This window comes from Chlamydotis macqueenii, chromosome 24 (genome assembly GCF_036417535.1).
Source record: "Chlamydotis macqueenii isolate bChlMac1 chromosome 24, bChlMac1.mat, whole genome shotgun sequence".
Classification (NCBI taxonomy): Eukaryota; Metazoa; Chordata; class Aves; order Otidiformes; family Otididae; genus Chlamydotis; species Chlamydotis macqueenii.
Window position 1 is genome coordinate 1,758,179 of NC_141579.1, and position 19,826 is coordinate 1,778,004.

The window sequence follows — 19,826 nt, forward strand, 5'->3', positions numbered from 1 at the left end:
CCCAATGAACTCACCAAGCGTCCCTTTTCAAAAGCAACTAGTAAATTGGACATCAACCTGCGTATTTTTAACAGTTGCTCTTCCTTTTCCAAATGCCTCGAAGTCACCAGCGCGGTTTTTAGGTAAATACAAAAACCTTGTTATTTGCTTTTCACCTGGCAAGCCAGAACGGCAGAAACGAGAACGAAGTCGCAATCTCCATCTCCTTTCTTCGTAAGCACGGCATCCCCATCTTCTAACGTTACTTTTTCTCCCTGTCCTCCAGTTTGCAAGACCTGGAGTAAAATAACTCACCTGCCAGAACCAAGATCCTCGAAGCAGAATCCTTAAGAGCTCCAGGATCGGGTGGTTTCGCAACGGCGCTTAAAGAGTTTGGTGCCAACCGAATACAGGAGGGGAGCATCAGTAAGTGGATGTGCTGACCCAGAGCAGACCTGTCGCGGGGTCACGCTCTTTTACCTGTTAAAAGAGATCACAAGGGCCTGGAAGTGAGGACTTGCGAAGATGCTGGCGTTGTTTGAAACGTGGTAAGTGATTTTAATGTGCTGATGTCTCATTCTCAATGAATTTTTGGTAACGGGAAAACTTTTCGGTTTGTGCTTGGGGAAACGGTGACTAGTTGGTATTCAGGAGACATACTTAGAAAAATACGCTTCTGTACGTAGAAAAATGTGTTTGATTACTCAAAAAAAAAAGTATTTGTCGCAGTGTTTTGTTCTCTCTAGGCTTACCAAAAACCATCAGCCTACCTGGGTTCTTGTTCCGAACATGCGCTGCGGCAGCTGGCCAGGCGGGAAGGTGTTAGTGTGCGAAGCTGAGGATTCCTCCAAAAGCCCGAAGTGCTGCTTCGTCACAAAAATAGCACGCTGTTCCTTTGAAGGGCAGCAGGAAAGCTCAGTCTGTGTTTTCAGATCGCTGTGAGCAAGAGAGAGAGCCCCAGTCAGAGGGCGGTGAGTCGTTTGTAATTAGAAAGCGGAGTTTCTGTCTAGTTGATAGGATTTATTCTGGTTTTATTTTTCAGTTTGTGTCGCGGAGGTGAGTCAGAGTGGCGTGGGTGTGCTGAAAGGGTTCTGTACCTGCTCAGGGTTAGCCACCCCAGGAGCTCCTTCCAGCAGGGAGAAAGCTTTCATTGACTATGTCCACGCATCTGGATTTTAACTGTTTTTCCAAGAAGGATCAGAGTTTGCAAACTGGGCTGGATTTAATCCCTGCTTATGTTTTTCCTGCTTTTTTTTTAATGACAAGCACCACAGAGACCAGCAACTAATTGTCTGGGAACCTCTGTTCCCAGCTCATTGATTCTTCAAGAGGAACATTCTCTTCTCTGGGTAGGTCAGATGGGTTGCAAGGTGAGGCAGGTTTCCCAACGTCTCCCTGCCATCTCGTGGAAGGAATCTGAGGGCTCTCCTTCAGCCTGTGGACAATCTTTTCCTTGCAAGTACTTGAGCTGAGCCAGCAACAAATATCTAAGCTTCAGAGAACTGCTAGCAAGTGAGAGCTTACCGATTTTTCATGCAGCGAGAGATCTAGGTTGGATGTTGTGAAAGTAGAGACACCTTAACGCTACAATAGATTATCTGGAGAGGAAGAGATCCTCCTTTTGGGGTGGAGAATGGACCAGAGCAGGTCTGCAAGCCTGATCTAGTCAGCAGGGTGTTTCATCCAGCCTGCCACCTCATCCAGGAGAGGACCAGGAGAGCACGTATTGCTTCTCACCTCTGACAGACTGAACTCTGCGAGAGAGGTCGCGGACGGTTTTTCTCCTTCAGGGTGGGCACGTCAACGGCGTGTGCGGTCTCACCGTACCCCGCTGGAAGGATGTCAGTCGCTTTCTTGTCTGAAAGACTGCAGGAGCTGGACCATAAAACAGCAAAAAACCCCACTACAGACCACATCCCTTGTCCTCCACACCACCAAAGTGAGGGAAATAGGAGGAATAAGTGAAAAGTCAAAGGTGCACACTTTTTTTTTGGGTTGTAAACAGCCGAGGTGACACCAACACAAAGTCAGAACTTCGATTTTCTGTAGAAAATAAGGTGGCGAGGCACGTGAGCATGGGTCGGCTCTACTTGTTTGTAACAAACCCGAGAGAAATGGGCATCTCTTCCCCAGCTACGTCACGGCCTCGGCTTACTCGTTCGCAGCTTGTTAGGCAGATGGGACCTTAACTGCCTTTGAATCTTGGGTGTGCCTCGGGTTTCAAAATGCGCAGGGCCGCAAACCGGGCAGTCAAGCCTGTCTGCTCTGTGGCGCTTACAGTTTGGCTGGCAAACACTGCTGGTGCTGATTCAGAGCTCACAAAAGAGGTTTCTCTGCTTTCAAGAGCTGAAGAAGGGAGACCCAGCTAATCGTCCAGTCCTGGGATGAAGCTTACATCCTATGGTGTGTGTCCTAGTGTTTAGGATTCCCGTTGGAGTCCCATGACTTTCTAGCCACAGCGGCAGAAGAAACCCCTAAATTTTGAAAGCACGTCTGGGGCACGTTGGGGGGTTGAGGGTGGACTGATTTCGAGATCATCACACGCTGTCACATCCTTTGCTTACTCTCGTGCCCCCATCGTTTACAGGGTGGAGCTGGCCACTTTGTCCTGGCCAGCTTTCAGGATCTCAGGAGGGCAAAGCTACTGGTGATCCCTGCCAAAGTCAGGTTTTGGAGGCAGGACTCTCACCCCAGAGCAGCATTTGAGATCAAAGGATCAGTTCCCGACCAAATTATGCAGTAATCCTTGAACAGCTCTCTGAAAAGTAGCACCACGGCTCGGCTCAGCCTCAGAGCAGCACGCGGCTGGCTGAAGGCAACTCGCTGGGCTTTCACAGCTCCCCTTCTCCACAGGCAGTAATTATTCTCCTCGCGTTACAGATGGAGAGACTGAATCACACCAAGACAACTTGCTTCAGGCCCGAAAGCAGGAAGAGCTGTCGTCCCTCGAGCGGTACCCACTCTTCACCTTTGCTCTCCGGGGGCTGCCGGTTCAGCTGGAAACCACAGAGCTTTCTGGGTGACGTTTTCCTCTCCTCCCACTGAATCAGCCTTTTATTTACTCTTTGGAATGCAAAGTAACAGGACACCCTGTGAGGGTTTTTTTATCTCTCTCTCCCGGATCTTTTGTATCGCTCTGGAAGTTGCCGGACCGGATTGAATGGTTTTAGCTGGGGAAGGGAGATGGGGTGGTTTCGGGGTTGTCTGGCAGGAATCTGGGTGGGAGGGCGCCAGCGGTGAAATGTGAATTTCGGAGTCGCACCGAGAACAGAGCCGTTGAGACACCCTGCAGGGAGGAAAACCCTTTGTCACCGACGGTTTGAATCCGGTGTGGATGGATGGTGCTCCTTTGCAGAGCTAGAATTCCTGGGAACTGCCTCCACCAGGAGACTTCTCCCTTGCAGGCAGCCTGCCTTCATTCCTTATGTAAGCGGCTATGTTTTCCCTTTTTTTTTTTTTTTTTTTCCTTTTTCTTTTCACGTGGATGGCATTCCCAGGGCTGGGAGCCGATGCAGAAGTATCCTGCCTGTTCGGAGAGCGTTTGCTGCTCCTGCGGCTTATCCCTGCCTCATCTGGGACTCTCCTGGGGGTCGAGCTCAAGGCGGTTTAGCTCTTGCAACTTCTCCTTCCTCCTAAAGGCGTGTTAAACCTTGGCTTGCTGCTCTCATAATGCTGTTGTGGCCGCACTGATACGAAGAGGCGACGTGAGGAGGAGGAGGTGCCAGCGTGTACTGAAAGAACGGATAGAAGCGGGAAGAAGGGGTAAGTGGCTTGATCTTGATGCTTCCTAGTGACTTGGCTGGGCTCGGCATCCTGCAGTCAGTCTGGAGAGACACATGGAAGCGTCTCGCCCCAAAAGCATGTGGCAGGCTGCTTGTCGGGAATTGCTGCTTTGGTGTTTTGGGACCGTACAGCGCCCAAAAAGAGGGGACCTTCGTCCACTGTGGTGACTTAGCAACACAGCCACGAAATAAATCACGGCTTTGGCAGTGAAGAAACAGGAATTCTGTTCTTTGAGGCTCTAATCCAGCTGCCTCCCAGCTATATAATATTTTATTTATGTATTGCTTGGTTGGGTGTTTTTTTTCCCCACGGTGATTGCATCCTCTTGTTCAAAGAGCTACTGAATTCGTTTTGTAAGACGCCAGTGGCTTGAATGACGGGAAGCGCTGGGCGTTCATGCCGCGCTTGGGGATCACTAGCCACATCCCGGCGGCTCTGGAAGAGGAGAAATTCGCAGAAACAAAAGAGCAGTGGTTCAGCTCTTTAGATCGAAAACATGCTGCTTCACGGCAGGGGGGATGAAATCAGGCCACAGTCAGCCAGGTAGGGAGTGGCTGTAAAACTAAAACGCTCTGGGTAGGGTTGGGCATCAGCGAGAGAGCTGAGAGCAGGTCCTGACATCAGCCAGGCCGGGTAGTTTGTAGTTTCAGCAGGCTGACTAACAAAGCCACCTTTTGAAGGGGGAACACCTGAAATCCGGAGATAACTTCCTGCTGTGTGGCGCTCAGTGAAGGGATGGGATTCCGGGAGCTGCTGAGGGAGCAGCGAAAGGCGGTGGCACAAGTATTTCTGTAAGAGCACAGGGGCTGTGTTATATTTTACACCTAAAGAGAAAACAGCAGGATCTGGCACTCTTTTTTTTCTTTTTTTTCCCCCAAAGAAAGCACAAAAGGGACGCAAAGCTTGCGCCCTGCAGGAGACATTTTAGAGCAAGGGGAAACAAAGGTAAGAAGCCAGCATTTCCCTGCGGCTTGTGAATGTGTGAATCGGTGGGCAGCTCCTGTTACACTAAAACCAGCTTTCTGGGAAGTTTAACTGTTCAGATGTGGGGGGGAAAAAAAAAAATCAGTTTTGGGGCTGGATGCAGGTGGTGGAAAGGCGTTCAGATCAGCAGTGGGGTGGCCAGTTTAGCCCGCGTTGGTACAGGCTGCCAGATGTAAAACAGAGAGGGAAGATCATTCCCAAGACAGGTGATGTTGGTCCAGCTGTCTTTAATCTCGACTTAAATGTGAAAAATCTAAATATTGGAGTGGAGGGGGGAGGCATCTTTCCAGGAAGGGGAAAATGATGGAGGAAGCCTGTGTCAGGGAGGCAAACCCGCCGTAGAGCCTTCTCAAAACCCAGGGCTTCGCCCCAGTCCCTCCTTTTCTTCTCTGGGGGGCACCGTTTAATATTAGACCGTGGCCCCAGTGCCAAATTCGGGTACACGTGTGACTTCTGCTGTAACTGCTGCGCGGCTCGCCGTTTTCCATCTGGTCTCCTCTGTTTGGTAAGAGGTGACTCATTCCTAGTAGCTGAGAACAGGGTTTGGGCTGGAATAAAGGGAATATTTTGCTTTGGCGGCCCCTGAGTCTACCAGATGTTTTTGGGAACAGCGGATTTGTCCCAGGGGCTGAAGCGCCTCTGCGTGCTGGGTTGTTGTGACCTGAGAAGGGATAAGACCTTGGCTATGTAAATCTTTGCCCTGCTGTGTATGTGAGCGCTAGCCAGCCCTCGTGCCGACTGCGGGGTGGCTTGTGTTGGGAAAAGAGGGATTTTTCTGGTTTGCGGGTGGCAGAAGGATCTCTTCGGATGATGCAGGGGTTTTTGAGCGCGGCTTTCCGTCCACGACGGTTTCCTTCGTTTTCCCACGCCTGCTCTCCCACTCCCATGAGAGGCGGGAGCTGCGGCGGGACACGGGGATGTTTCCGCCTTCCCGCACCTGCCGGGAGCGCGGAGAGGAGGAGCTGGGCACCGTGCCGAGCCGAGCCGTGCCGTGCCGAAGCGACGAGCCACCGCGCCATGGCGGCTTGAGCCGGTGCGGCAGCCGCCCTCGCCATGGAGCGGGGCCCCACGGCCGCCGGTGCCGGCATGAGGTACAGCGCCCAGCTGCAGGTGAGAACGGCACCCGGTGCTTGAGGGGACGGTGGGGCTCTCCCAAAAACCGCTTCGTCCTCCGCTCGCTCCGGTTCCTTTGAGCCTCATGGGTCAGGACCAACCGGCATGGCTCCGGATCCCTCGGGAAGCAGAACTCCCCCTCTGCCGTCGCATGAAAGGTCAGGAGAACTCGTTTGGGGGACGCTGCCGAGCTCAGCGGAGCAGGAAGAGAAAAAAAAAAAAAAACAAACAGCTTTGGGAAAGTGAAAATCCCCGCCTGTTGCGACGTAGCTGATGTTAGACCGCCTCGATGTCGGCGCTGACATCGCTCCGAGGGTTTTGATTTCGGCTTAAGCTGGCTGCTGGGGATGTGGGTAAAGGTAAAACTACGCGGAGGCGAAGGGTTTGCCGCGCGCGGGTCCGGGTTGTTTAGCAACAGCTCTGTCTCAACCCGTCCAGGCTGTCAGGAGGTCTGACTTTAACCCGGGGCTCTGGGGCTTCGTTAATTAACCGGTGCTTTGAAACTTGAGCGAGCTTAACCCGCGGTCTCGGCTTTTTGTGTAGGCTGAGGGCTGGGAGGTGAGCGGTGGTTTTGGGGTTGTTCTGTGCCACGGAGCTGTTTGAAAACTGGGCTTTTAGGTTAAAACAGCGCTTTCCAGCTCACCTGCAGGCTGGCTGGGGTCGGTCTCTGAGGCCTGACTTTGGCGGTTGTTACCAGAACTCCATCAGCTCAGCTCCAGCTCCCTGTTCCCGGGTTGGGATGATCTTCCCTGCCCGGCTTGTTCTCCCGGCAAAAGGCAGGTTTCTGCTCCCAGCGTGTCTTCACAGCAGGGCTGAGCAACGTTCCGGGTCCTTTCCCTGCTTCTGGATCAATTTTCCCCCTGCATCCATTCAAGAGGAGCTGAGCCGATCCAGGAGGACTTCCCCGAAGACGGTACCTGCCTTCCTGGCAGGAAACAGCCCGAGGAATTTGTCCCTGGTTGGACTTGGCTCCCTATAAAGATGACGGTAGAGCACATGGGAGTTGTTTTGCGTCTCCTGCGACGAAGAAGGAGCTGACACGGTTTTTGGTCACGGTGAGAAGCTGCTCCTCTTCCTTTAAAAGGTGGAGGGGCTTTTCTCTCGGGCCAGTTTTGCTGCCGTCGGTGCCAAAGGCAAACGGGGATAAGGAAAAGGCGATGAGAAAAAAGCCGAGGCCAATTGAGAACGCATCAGACCTTTGCTCAGCAAACAAAGAGATCGCTCGGTAAAAACCATCCGGGGAGCAGCCAGAGAGTTTTTCAGGGCCTGGCTTGCGGGGAAGGTATCGGACCAAAGGTTCTCGCCGTTTCCATCCAAAGGCTGCTGGGGCTCGCCTTGCAGATCGCGCGCGCCGATATCCGGTGGGAGGGCGATATCCGGAGCAGCCGATGGGGACGGCTTTGCCAGACAAAGTCGGAGGTGCTGGTGTTTATTGACTCCCAACATTCCAACGTGGTGGGCCACAAAACTGTTTAAGTCAGTCAAGAGCGTGGGCGAAGCGTGATGATGAGCGTGGAGAGTTTTCCCCCAGGTCTGGTTTTGTTTGGCTGCCGGAGGGCGTTTGTATTGTTCAGACAGTCCTTTTCTGTACCAGGAAAGATGTAAGAGCGTTTTAAATAAGCTGTTTGCATCCCGTGGCGTGTTCCTTTTCTGGTCTTGAGACACGAGCATGTTGCAGGGAGGAATTTCATGGCTCGGAGCCACGTGTATTTCCCTCTTCTCCCCCAAAATTGCCAAGTCTTAGATGTAAAAGTTTCTGCTACAACAAAATCACGGTTAGAAACGTGGTCGCTGCTTTTTTTTTTTAATTTTTTTTTTTGTGTGTTGCATGACACAGCTGCAGCGATAAGCCTGGCGCGGGGCAGCCAGCCAAGCCTGTGCTGTCCTCCGCAAACATTAACTGCAGTTTCTTCTGCAATAAACCCGAAGGAACTTGGTTTTCTCTGATGACTCAGGACGGTCACGAGACGATTGAGCGCTGCAGAGGATCGGGCCGGAGATTGGTGAGTGAAATGGGGATGTGTGACTTGTGTCTGGCAGGTAGACAGTCTGGAGGATTCCTTGTCCCTTGTTTCCTGCTCCGTCCTCCCTCCTTCGTCCTGATGCCGTCGTTTTATAGCGTCCCTGCCCTTAATAAGGAACTGACAGATGGAAAATAATACGCTGGCAAAGCTTCTTCGGTGCTTTACTGCCTGTGTTGGGGCAACACGGTGTGAATAAGCCTTACGGAAGCGGCTCTTACGCGTGCCGTTTCCACGTATTTCTTCTCAAGAGTAAGAAGTGAGAGGACTTTTCTTGTCAGATCTCTTCCTGGAGGAGCGTTGGGGCTTGCAGCGAGAGTCGGTGCAGGAGTTGTGTAGCTGCGCGCCGTGTGTCAGCAGCTTTTACATCTTTTTTTTATTTTATTTTTCGTATGGGAAACAGGCTGTTTCCCCTCATGCCAGCACCACAAACCTGATGCTACCTTTCATGATTATCTGGGAAACCTCAAGTTGTGGAAATATGTCTTTTTTTGGCTCTCTTTGCACAATCCCACCCCGTTGGGGTGTCCCAAGCTTCCAGCCCGGCTCGCCGGCGGTGTCCCGAGCTGGTTGACGTGTCGATGGGTTTCATTCCTCTCATTTCTCCTGTGATATTTGTTTCAGGTTTTATTGAACGCCACCTGAGACAGGTGTGGCTGGAAAAAGGGGAGGTGGGAATTGCCTCTTGGCTACGCGGGCTGGGCTCTGCAGGGTGTAATTACCCGGCGGGAGTCTAACCGCGTAGTTTGGTGACTCTTCTTCACCTGAGACCTCCCCGGGCCACCTGCGCATTTGTGTTTCACGGGTTCCTTTCCTTGGCTGGGTACGTTGGTTCCAGTGAGGGCTTGTGGTGGCCGGGACGCATCACGCTGCCTTGCTGGATCTGCCAGACAAGCCAGAAACCAGCCTTTGCGGGAGATGCTGATCCCAGACAGACCCTGCTTTGCATCCCAGAAATCTTCTTGCTGGAAAGCCGTACTCTGTGGCACATCCTGGGATCCCTCGTTGCAGGAGGACATCTCTGCTTTCCAGTAAGCCAGAGTCGACCGTGGCAGTTCCCACCATCCCCGTGCGCCGGCTAAATTTCCTGCTGAGGGAATTAGTCACTTCTGCATCTGGTTTGTCCGGTACGGTCGCTGTCTAAAAATATATCGTGTGGCTCGCTTAAGGAGGAGGAGCGGAGAGGTTTGCTTACACACAGGACCTCTCTTTGAGCTCTCTGCGCGGAGAAATTGCGCGCAGGAGACCTCCAAGCGCTATATAAATCCATTTTTACGCGCTCCTTTTCCGAGTTTCCTCATGGAGTCGGTGCTCCAGGGGAAACCGAGGCGTGGAAGAAATGGGGCGACGTCTTTTCGGACTCTTTCGCTTGAACGGCATCTGGCTTCCTGCCAGGGCACCGCGGCTGCCGCTGCCGCCAGAAACCTCCCATCCTGCCGTGGGCAGCCCCGCGGTGACGGTGAGGGCTGAGCGAGGAGGAGGAGCAAGAGGAAGTAACGGTGTGCGTAAGGCATGAGGATGGGAGGTTTTTCCTCGCCCACCCCAGGAAATCTAGGATTGGTTATAAAGAAATATAAATATATTGGTTATAGATAAAGCCTGGGAAGGCTTGGCACTGCACAGTGGGAGAGGGGAGATGCTTGCAACGTTTGTGGCTGTTTTTTTCCCTTTACCTGGTTTGGGGGATTTTCTTGGGTGAGTTGGAAGCTGGTGGGATTTCTTGGGTGATTTGGAGCCAGGTGGCTGTTTGGAAGATGGTGCGTCAAACCCCAGGCAATCTTGGCTTTGAGGAGTCCCTTATTTTAGGCTCGTGTGTCTTCTGTTTTGAAGTTTCCTTGCATGACGTTTTCAAGTTTTTCCCGGATGATCACGGAAGCCAAGTAGGGATCGGAGCATCCCCCGTGGGGTTGTCCTCTGCTGACCCTGCAAGGTCTTTTGTTTCTTCTGGGGGTGGCTGGGTGTTGGTGATGGGAACCGCCTGGCTCCTCAGAGGTGGTTTTCTGGGTCCGCACAAGAGCGCGGGGGGCTCAGCGGTGCCTCTGTCGACAGGATGCCCTTTGCTGGTGGTCCTTCTTCACTTTTAAGTGACTTTTTGCATCAAATTAGCCCGAGCTTTAGCGTCCGTTTGTGTCAGCCCTGGGCTGAGAGAGGACGGGCAGCATCTGACCCGGCGTGATGTTTGCGGGGACGACGTTATCCCTTCCAGAACGCATTTGAACGCGGCCAATTTATGCCAGTCGGCACTTTGCGTCGTCATCCGCATCCCCGCGTCGCTGCCCGGAAAGCTGCCGGATACCCAGTAAGGCTGGGGAGAGGGGGCGAAAATGGGAAGGCGGTGGCTGGAAAGGCGAGGCGTCCTCGCGGCGTGGGCAGTTTGCGGCGGGCGAATCCGAGAGAGGCAGAAGAAGAAAGCAGAAGACGCGGTCTGCTCTCCTGGGTGGGGAGAGGAAGTGCTGGGGGTAGCGAGTGCAGCTGTGGGCCCCCGAAATCTGCTTGTCCTGAGGATGCTCTGGGCTGCGTGGCATCCTCCGAAAACATCTGGGTCTGCAGCTGTTCTGGTCCTGGCACCGGACCAGGGCTGAAGGTACCGGAGCAGGGTAGGGATGGAGGGGAAGGTAAGCCAGACGTCCCAGAAAGCGGGGCACCGAGGGTTTCACAGCTGACGCCAGGCTCAGCGCTGCGACGCTGACCTTCCTCTTCGTCACCCAGCCCGGCCTGGGGCGGAGGCAGCAGCGAGAGCTTCGTTAGCCAGCGTGTCTTGTCCTGAGAGCCTGGCTGGTCACCATAGTTCTACGCTTTATTTCTTTAAATCCACGTTTGCGCTGAACGGGAAATCCCAAGCAGAAATACAGGAGCGTGCGGCGCTGGCCCGGGAGACGCTCGGAGAGTGGCACGACCGTAAAGGGAGGAAGTAGCTCAGTTGTTTCTTTTACAGGAACGCCGTTTATAGCGTGCACGGCTGCGGGTGACAACGCCTGCCACATAGCGAGCGCTTTGCAGGGGTGAATTTTTGCCTGCGGCTTCATCTGCCGGCAGGCGGAGATCTTGGAGGTGGTGGGCTTGTTGACCTACCACGGTCGCAGGAGGTGGTGTGCGGGCTCGCCGCTGAGTTTCCTTGAGCCGAACGCCGTGTTCAGCGTTGACGTAATCCGAAAAAGGAGTTAAGCGTGTGGGGAAAAGCAAAGCAGGGTTTGTCCCGCCGTGGGGTGGCTGCGGAGGCGCCAGCATCAAGGCATCCTCGCGGTGATGGGGAGCTACCCCAGCTCTGCTCTAGGCTGCTTCGTGGTTGGACCTCTCCAAACTTTGGCCTTTGGGAGCGGCCGTTCCACCGTCCCGCCTTCTCTCCTCTCCTAGGACATGAACAACCTGGAGGAAGGGGTGGAGTTCCTCCCTGCCATGAACTCCAAGAAGATGGAGAAACGCGGCCCGAAGCGGCGGGTGGTCGTCGCTGTCACCGTCGTTGCTTTCCTGCTCATCTCCCTCGTCACGGGCCTCCTGGTTTGGCACTTCAAATGTGAGCGTGGTGTCTGGTGGGTGGTGGCCCGTAGGGCGATACCCTGGGAGCGTATCCGCGTGGAAAAGCTTTGTTACCCTGCGTTGCTCACGTGTGCCCCCTTAAGCTCCAGGAAGGCTCTAGGAAGTGGGGGGACCCCGTTTCCACCCCGTCACCCTGATTTCTGTCGCCGGGGACCTGCCGTGCCGCGGTCCCAGCCCTGACTGCCCTTTCTGACTCTGAACCATTGCCTTCCAGACAGGAACGCCGCCGTCCGGAAGGTTTTCAATGGCCACTTGCGGGTTCTGAACTGGGACTTCCTTGACGCTTACGAGAATTCCAGCTCACCGGAGTTCACCATGCTGGCCAAGAAGGTGAAGAGCACGGTAAGAGGTTTTTTTCATCCCTCCTCCTGCGAGCAGGGCTTTCTCCTCTTGCCCCGTGGCCACGGGACTGCTTGGAGCTTTCTCGCTTCTCTCACTTCTCCCTGCTCACCGTGACACCCTGGGCTGCGTGCGGGGAGCCTGCCTTTAAGCTGGGCTTTGGTATCACAGCTCCAGCCCAGTGCCACGATGTCTCCCTGCCTCTGGAAGCCACCAGTGTGCCCTGGGAGGCTGCCTGGGCAAATCCCAGGGTGGGTGGATGCGTCGGGGCTGGGAGCTGAGGCAGAAGGGTGTCTGCCCTCCGTGCTGAAGCCCAGCTGGTCCTGCCTTTCCCTTCGGACTCGGGTATTCGTTGTGCTTCCCCCAGGGAAGAGGGGGCGAGGTGAGCCAGAGCAGGTTTAGGTGCTTCTCCATCTCTCGCCTCTCCATCTTTGGCCCCTGCAGATTCCTGCAGTCAGGAATGCCGAGTCTATGCCCTGATTTTCTGCAGCAGGCTTGAAGCTCTGTCTGTCTTTATCCTTTTACCCCTCCTCTCTTCTAGACACGCTGAACACCCTTCTTTAAACCTTTCAGGTCGAGGAGATCTACAGGAGTCACGCAGATATTGGCCCTTACCACAAAGAGACGGTGATAACTGCGTTCAGGTGAGCGTTAGGTGCTGCCTGGGGCTAGAGGAGGGTGATGCTGGGATGTCACGCGGCCGTATGCCCTCATTTCAGAGCTGCTGTGGATGGAGGCACCTCAGGAGTCACCTGGGAAAGGATGGGCATTAAAAAGCGACCTGAAAATGCTCAGTGACAATCCCTTGTCATTGAGACTTTCCCTTCCCCATGGCCATCCTCCAAAACCACGTAGCCTGGCCCCTTCTTCTAATAATACCTGAGCCCTCCTGCGTCTTTTCGTGCCCTCACCCCGTAATTACCCTTCCCTCGCAGCGAAGGCAGCGTCATTGCCTACTACTGGTCAGAGTTCCTCGTCCCCAAGTACCGGGAGCAGAGTCTGGACAGGGCGATGGCGGACAAGCAGAGCCTGGTCCAGAGGTGGAACCCCCGCCTGCGTAACCCCATGCTGAAGGTGGAGTCGGTCGTCGCTTTCCGTGAGTGCTGGCTCCGCCGTCCCTGGGCCTCCGCGTGGGACTGGGGAGGGGGACACGTTTTGCTGTGGAGGGGTAAGCTGCTCTCCCTTGGGTGCCCTTGGCAGTGGGGAGGGCTTCGAGGACCCGCAGCGCTGCTTTGGTGGGCCGTGCAGACCGCTCCCCTCTGCTCAAACACTCCGTGTTCTCCTCTGGAGAGGGACAGGGATGAATCCTCCGTCCTGCAGAGGAAAAACTTGATCGCTTGGCTGCCCGGAGCCCGGGCAGGAGCAGCGTCCCCCTGGCCAGCTTGCAGGGACAGACCCCACCAGTGAGGCCAGATCGGTGCGGGTCTGAGGGACCAGCTTTGTGCCCAGGGACTTTCCACAGCCCAAAGGATGACAAGACCTCTGCTTTCTCCCACAGCTGCCGACCCCACCATAGCCTACTCCTCTCGGGACAGTAAGTACAGCTCTTTTCTGCTTCGGGGTCGGCCGGGCTGCCGTTATTTAGCAGTAGTGGGTGCCGAACGCGAGGAATTAGAAGTGCCGAGCTCTACATCTTGGGGAAAGGCAGGGCAGAACCTCCTCGTTTGCCATCTTAACTCTTTCCTGCTGTCCTGGGCAGATATATGCATGTTTGCCCTCCACGCCAAGGAAGGGGAGATCACCAGTTTCACCACGCCGGGCTTCCCCAACAGCCCGTACCCCAACAATGCTCTCTGCTACTGGGCGCTGAGGGCGGACGCCAACTCCATCATCAGCCTGACCTTCAAGACGCTGGAGCTGGAGCAGTGCACGGACGGCAGTGACTACATCAAGGTGTACAACTCTCTCAGCCCCGTGGAGCCCCACGCTTTGGTCCGGTGAGCGTCCCTGTTAGCTGTCTGTACGCCACCCGAGTCCTTGCGCGATGATACCGAGAAGTCCTGCTGGTACCTGAGCTCCTGGCCCTGCTCGGAAGTGCCGCTTGAGGCTCTCTCTGCGGCTGTGTCTAACGGATTTTTCTCCTTTTGCTTCCTAGGCTCTGTGGGAATTACGCCCCTTCCTACAACCTGACCTTCCTGTCCTCTCAGAACGTCATGCTCGTCACATTGGTTACCAACAAGGAGGGGAGATTCCCCGGCTTTAAGGCCGAGTTCTTCCAGCTCCCGAAGATGAAGGGTGAGCGGAGGCCTTGCCCCAGTTCCCCCTCACCTCTCCCTGCTGCCGGTAACACCGTGGCTGCGGTCACTTTGCCAGGGATGTTTCCAGGGCCAGGAGACCTGGAAGAGGGTCACGTCTTGGCTTTTGGAGCTTGCCTTGCCCACGGTGCTCTTGGCTGCTGTAATGATGTCCCCTGAGGAGGGCAAAAGAAGAATTATGTTGGATTAGATGTGCAGGAAGCACCTAATTGATCTCCTGGGCTCTCTCCGAGCCTTGGAGCGGAGCTGCTCTCTCCGGAGGTCTACTTAACCTTGTTAGAGACTGTTGCATCTGCCTCTCTTCCGGCCTCGGGTGATAGCCAGCTAAGCCTTGGGAAAACCAGGTCTTTTTTGAATTTCTAACCTGTTTTCATCTTCCTGCTTATCTTCTAGCCTGCGGTGGGACTCTGAAAGGAGAGGGCGGCACCTTCACGACTCCCTATTACCCGGCGCACTACCCCCCGGCCATGGACTGTGTCTGGAACATAGAGGTAGGACGAGGTCCTCTCTCTGCCTGAATATCCCCCTTTTCTGTACTCCGGAAAACAGCGTGCTGCAGACACTGCTTCCTTTCGCAGGTTCCCTCCAAAAAGAACGTGAAGGTGCGTTTCAACATGTTCTTTGTGCTGGAGCCCGGCATCCCAGTCAGCTCCTGCACCAAGGACTATGTGCAGGTCAACGGCACGAGGTAGGCATCGGGCGTGCTCTGACCGGAGGGGTTGCTTTCCTTAAACTTGGAGTGGGAACAAGTATCCTGCTGCTTTTTTGGGATACGACGAGGCAGGAGTTGGGCACAACGTGACGTAAGCTGGCCTCAAAAAGCCAACTTGGGTAGTGCCCAGGGGAAGCTTCACAACATTTTGGCTGAGGGAGCTGAACCTTCCTCAGAGAGAGAGAGTTTCCACGGCATCTTTCCTCTCTCTCTCCCCGCAGGTACTGTGGGGAGCGTTCCCAGTTCGTGGTGGCCAGTACAACCAACAAAATAGAGGTCCGCTTCCACTCAGACCAGTCCTACACAGACACCGGCTTCTCCGCCGAGTACCTCTCCTACGACTCCAGCGATCGTGAGTTGAAAATCCTGAGGCTGTCGGGGGTGGGGGGGAAGTGACTTTCCTGCAGTCTGGAAGCTGCCGCGTAAATCTGGAAGCGCGCTTTTTTCCAGCGTGTCTTCTTTTCCTGCAAACCTCCTTGTTTTCCTGCTCTGTTCCAAGGAAAAGGTGTTTTTAAGGCTGGATGCTGCAAGCAGGGCACAGGGAACGTTGGGGAAGGGACGCAGCAGGGACGGCTGGAAGGCTCACTGTCGTTTTATCCCTTTCCTCCCCTCCCAGCCTGCCCTGGCAAGTTTACCTGCAACACTGGCCGCTGCATTGACAGGAGCATGCGCTGCGACGGGTGGCTGGACTGCGTGGACGGCAGCGACGAGAGATCCTGCAGTAAGTCCCTCCTTCCTTTCTTTTTACCTCCTCACGGGAAGGCGTCTTTTGTTCCCAAACCGGGCAGATATCGCAGGGCACATCTGGAAAACCCGTGTGATACATGGGAATTCTTCCTTTGGTGCCACGAATTTTTCCTCCCGATGGGTCACCGGCGATTCCTCAGGTGCCTTTGCGGAGACTCTCGTCAGATTTCTCCCTCTCCCTTTTCAGCCTGTACCGAGCAGCAGTTCAGGTGCCAGAACGGCTGGTGCAAGCCCAAGTTTTGGGTGTGCGACAATGTCAACGACTGCGGCGACGACAGCGACGAGCTGCAGTGCAGTGAGTAACTCGCCCCGCGGGCGGAAAGGGCTTGAGCGGAGCGAAGGAAGGCAGGCCACCCAAAATGCCAGCCGGCCGCGGACACGGCGTGAGAGCTCGGAGGAGAGAAACGAGGATGAGGAAACGTGGGGATTTGGGAAAGAAAGGGCTGAATACATCAGTGGCGGTGTGCAGTTTAGAGAAGAACAGACTGGGGATGCAGGAAATGGTTGGTTGTGGGAGCTGCAGAGGGTTTACTTGTCTCAGGGGGAAGCGAGCCGCGTGTCGGAGGTACGGTGGGATTTGGGCCGTGCCCGTCTCTCTCAGGAGCTGCTCTTTCCCCCAGGCTGCGCGGCTGACAGCTTCAAGTGCACCAACGGGAAGTGCGTCCCCAACGCCCAGAAATGCGACGGCAAGGACGACTGCGGAGACGGGAGCGACGAGGGCAGCTGCAGCAAGGGTGAGGAGGAGGAGGGGAGCTCCCCTCAAACGGATTTCCTCCTGGCCAGGCATCCTGGCGTGCTGTTTCACACGGGGTCCGTGGGGATGGGCAGAAGAGGTGAACAGCTTTCTCGCAACGGGGTGCTAACCCTTCTCCCTCCGTCCTGCCTGCAGCGGTCCCCACGACGGTTCCCTGCAAGGAATATACGTACAAATGCCGCAACGGGCGCTGCATCAGCAAACAGAACCCGGAGTGCGACGGGGAGCGGGACTGCGAGGACAATTCTGACGAGGACAACTGCAGTGAGTACCCCGGGGAAGGGAAGACGCGGGGCTGGACCCCTTAGAGAAACACTTAAGCGTGGCGGAGAGAGCTCCTGGTTTTTTTCTGTGTGATAGCTTGAGCTGAAAATAGCCAAGCTGTGTTCTTTAGCAGTGCGCAGTGTCTGTGTCAGGCTTACAGAGATAACGCAGGGGTTTGTCTGCGCGTTTACCGCAAATTTAGCGTTTGTGCTCCCGTTCCGATGGCATCAGCCATCCCTGACATGGGTAGCGGGGCACTTGCGCTGTGGGAGATGTCCAAGGGGAAGGAAGAGGAGGTGCGGAACGGGAACAGGAGTAACCGAGCGCTCCTTCTCCCTCCCCAGACTGCGGGATCCGCACCTACACGAGGAAGTCGCGGATCGTCGGCGGGCAGAACTCGGACGTGGGAGAGTGGCCCTGGCAGGTCAGCCTCCACGTGAAGGGCCAGGGCCACATCTGCGGGGCCTCGCTGGTCTCCGAGAGCTGGCTGGTGTCGGCCGCGCACTGCTTTCTCCAGCTGCAGGGCATCAGGTAGGTGGGAGCCGAATCGGGGACCCCGCTGTAGGTGGGACACCCCGAATGTTGCTCTTCCATCCTCAGGCGCTTATCGGGGTAGGAAAAACCAACTTTGGCAGGCATTTCTCTAGGAAATTGTTCGAGATAGCGAGCTAGGGTGTCTGTGAGACCTCACCCCGCCCTGCGTTCCGGGACTCGTGCAGGTACTCGGACCCCAGCCTGTGGACAGCCTACCTGGGCCTGACCGACCAAGGCAACCGCAACGGCGCCAACGTGCAAACGCGGAAAATCAAGCGCATCATCTCCCACCCCTTCTTCAACGACTACACCTACGACTACGACATCGCCGTGATGGAGCTGCAGACCCCCGCCACCTTCTCCTCCGTCGTCCAGCCCATCTGCCTCCCCGACGCCACTCACAACTTCCCCGTGGGCAAGGACCTCTGGGTGACCGGATGGGGGGCGACGGCGGAAGGAGGTGAGCGCTTGTGAATTTGCGGCGGCGCTGATGGGTTTTTCACGTGGTTTTAGGGGAAGGCGGGGCCGGCTGGGCACAATTTCAATGTATTCGCTTGCTTTGAGACTGAAATCAAATGAGATTCCCTTGGGAGCGCACAAAGGTGACGTCTCGGTCCTGCTGTGCGTTGGGAAGAAGCAGGTTGTCGCAACGAGGATTTACCTGGCAATTAGTCGTTTGGAGCCCGAACGAAGCACGCAGGGGAGGGAAATGCCGTGCGCTTGGACTTACCCTGCCCTTCCCTCCTCGCAGGCAGCGGAGCCTCCATCTTGCAGAAAGCAGAAATCCGGCTCATCAACCAGACGGTGTGCAACCAGCTGCTGACGGACCAGCTGACGCCGCGCATGATGTGCGTGGGGATCCTGACGGGCGGCGTGGACGCCTGCCAGGTAGGCCAGCGGCGCGGGTTTTTGGCTGTGAGGAGGAGCCTTAGGTAGGAAGACGGGCCGCTTGCTCAGCCCTTTTTTTTCATTCTGGCGCATCCGCTCGTATCTCCACGCTTGCTGTACACCAAATCCGCGTGGAGCCGCCTTGATTCGGACAATGGACAAATGGGAATGGGCGTGAGCGGCAGATTGGGCCGACGCATGGCTTCTTAGTCCCAAAATGGTCTCGCCGGGTAGGGGGGCAGCGCGACCACCCTCCAGTTTGTTACTGGGAGCCTTAATTAGCGAGACGGGCCACTCGTTTAGCTCGTTATTCTGGCACACTTGTTTCAGAGGAACAATTTTATTTTTTTTCTTGATTATTGGAATGAACACTGACTTAGTATTCTTTTTTGAGGCTGCTTGCTCAATTTTTTGTGATTTACTTCTGCGGCACGACGGCGCTTATACCACTGTTTGTTTCGGTGCAGGGAGACTCCGGGGGTCCCCTGGTGAGCGTGGAGCCCAGCAATCGGATGTTCCTGGCCGGCGTGGTGAGCTGGGGCGACGGTTGCGCGCAGAGGAACAAGCCTGGAGTTTACAGCCGCCTGACCAGCCTGCGAGACTGGATCAAACAGCAGACGGGGCTCTAGGGACGACGCGCTCGTCCCTGCGCGGGCACCTGCGGACACGGGCTGTTGGCGCGTCTTCCCGGCAGCGCACGGCCTCTACTGTGAACTTGAACCCTCCCTCTACCTCGCCGCCGGCGCCTGGGACTCTGAGCAGCCAGAGCTGATGGTTTAGTTTAGCCCCTTTGTCTTCCCACCTCTCAACTTAGCAAATCAAGAGCTGGAGTATCCGAAATTTCCCTCGGTGGGTAAGCTAGCGCAGCGCCCGTCAGCGACTTGAATGACCAGTCGTTCAAGATATACGTATAAAATTAAACTTAATAAATTAAAAAAAAAAAATTAAATTTGAAAAAAAAAAAAAGAAAAAAGACAAACACTCTGTGTTTTTAGAGGCAAATTTTATTGGGACAGGTTAAAAACCAAGCTTCCAGCGTGGATTCTAACTGCCATCCGCACGCCTTCCTCTGGTCATGGGAGGGGGGAAGGAGTTCTCGCCGTGGTCCCCTGCACTGGCACCACGGTTTCGAAAGAAAAACGCAACGACGGGACTTGTGAACGTGCTGATTTGATTCCCCCCCCCACCCGTAGCTTGTTCCTTGCCCTCGAGCACACTCCGCTTGAATTTACTTAGCCCCCTCCTTGCCTGTAAATAAATTGTTTTATAAAACTCTCTACGAAGTGGAGATACGCGAATAAACTGGGATATTTTCTAAGATTCTGGCTGCGTGGTTCTTCCTGAGCTTCTGTGCAGGCGTTCCTGACCCGAGAAACCTGCAGCACTGATCCCCAGCGCTACGTGAGGAGCTGTCGGAGGACTGAGGAGCAGGAATTTAATCGCTTTGCCAAGGCTGGAGCGCGGGGCGTCCAGGAAAGCCCGGAGCCCCCACGTTTGTGGTGCTGCAGATGTGGTGGCAGGAACTGGTGAGGAGCAGCAGCAGCTTTCGGAGCTGGCGCTTCTGGGGTGGGAGCAATGGTCCGACATTCGTGACTTTTAGGATTTATTTCCTGTGGGCAGCCTCCTTGGGACCCCGTGTAGCCCCTCTGAGCACTTGTATCCCATTTAGGGACCCTATACACCCCGCTTTGGGACACCACATACCCCCTGAGAGCCCTCAGACCCTCTCTGGGAGCCGAAATACCGCCTGTGAGCCCTTATATCCCCTTTCAGGACCCCGTACAGCCCCTACAGGTCCCCTTCTACCCCTTGTGTGCCCATCTCTGCCCCTTTGGGCCCCCCAAATACACCCTGGGAGCACTTAAAGGAGCTCAGGAGGGAGCTGGGTACCGGGGTTCCCTGGGCAGCGCTGGGAT

At 55.3% G+C, this 19,826-nt stretch overlaps 1 protein-coding gene across 5 annotated transcripts; it reads left to right on the forward strand.

The window, feature by feature from the left end:
- Window positions 1-269: 269 nt before the first annotated feature.
- ST14 (ST14 transmembrane serine protease matriptase) lies at window positions 270-18,892 on the forward strand. Of its 5 annotated transcripts, XM_086766295.1 has the most exons (22): window positions 270-527; window positions 2,860-3,071; window positions 3,272-3,405; window positions 3,618-3,741; window positions 11,235-11,394; window positions 11,632-11,759; window positions 12,330-12,400; window positions 12,692-12,852; window positions 13,255-13,290; window positions 13,456-13,693; window positions 13,852-13,991; window positions 14,405-14,502; window positions 14,590-14,699; window positions 14,945-15,075; window positions 15,340-15,444; window positions 15,658-15,765; window positions 16,091-16,204; window positions 16,360-16,488; window positions 16,833-17,019; window positions 17,208-17,482; window positions 17,774-17,910; window positions 18,378-18,892. In XM_086766295.1, exons 5-22 carry the CDS (start codon window positions 11,238-11,240, stop codon window positions 18,537-18,539), a joined length of 2,487 nt encoding a protein of 828 aa, XP_086622421.1. In that variant the 5' UTR covers window positions 270-527; window positions 2,860-3,071; window positions 3,272-3,405; window positions 3,618-3,741; window positions 11,235-11,237; the 3' UTR covers window positions 18,540-18,892. The 5 variants fall into 5 exon arrangements, with proteins under 5 accessions (XP_086622421.1, XP_086622423.1, XP_086622424.1 ...); XM_086766297.1 differs by having other exon boundaries at window positions 3,272-3,741; XM_086766298.1 differs by lacking the exon at window positions 3,272-3,405.
- Window positions 18,893-19,826: the final 934 nt, after the last annotated feature.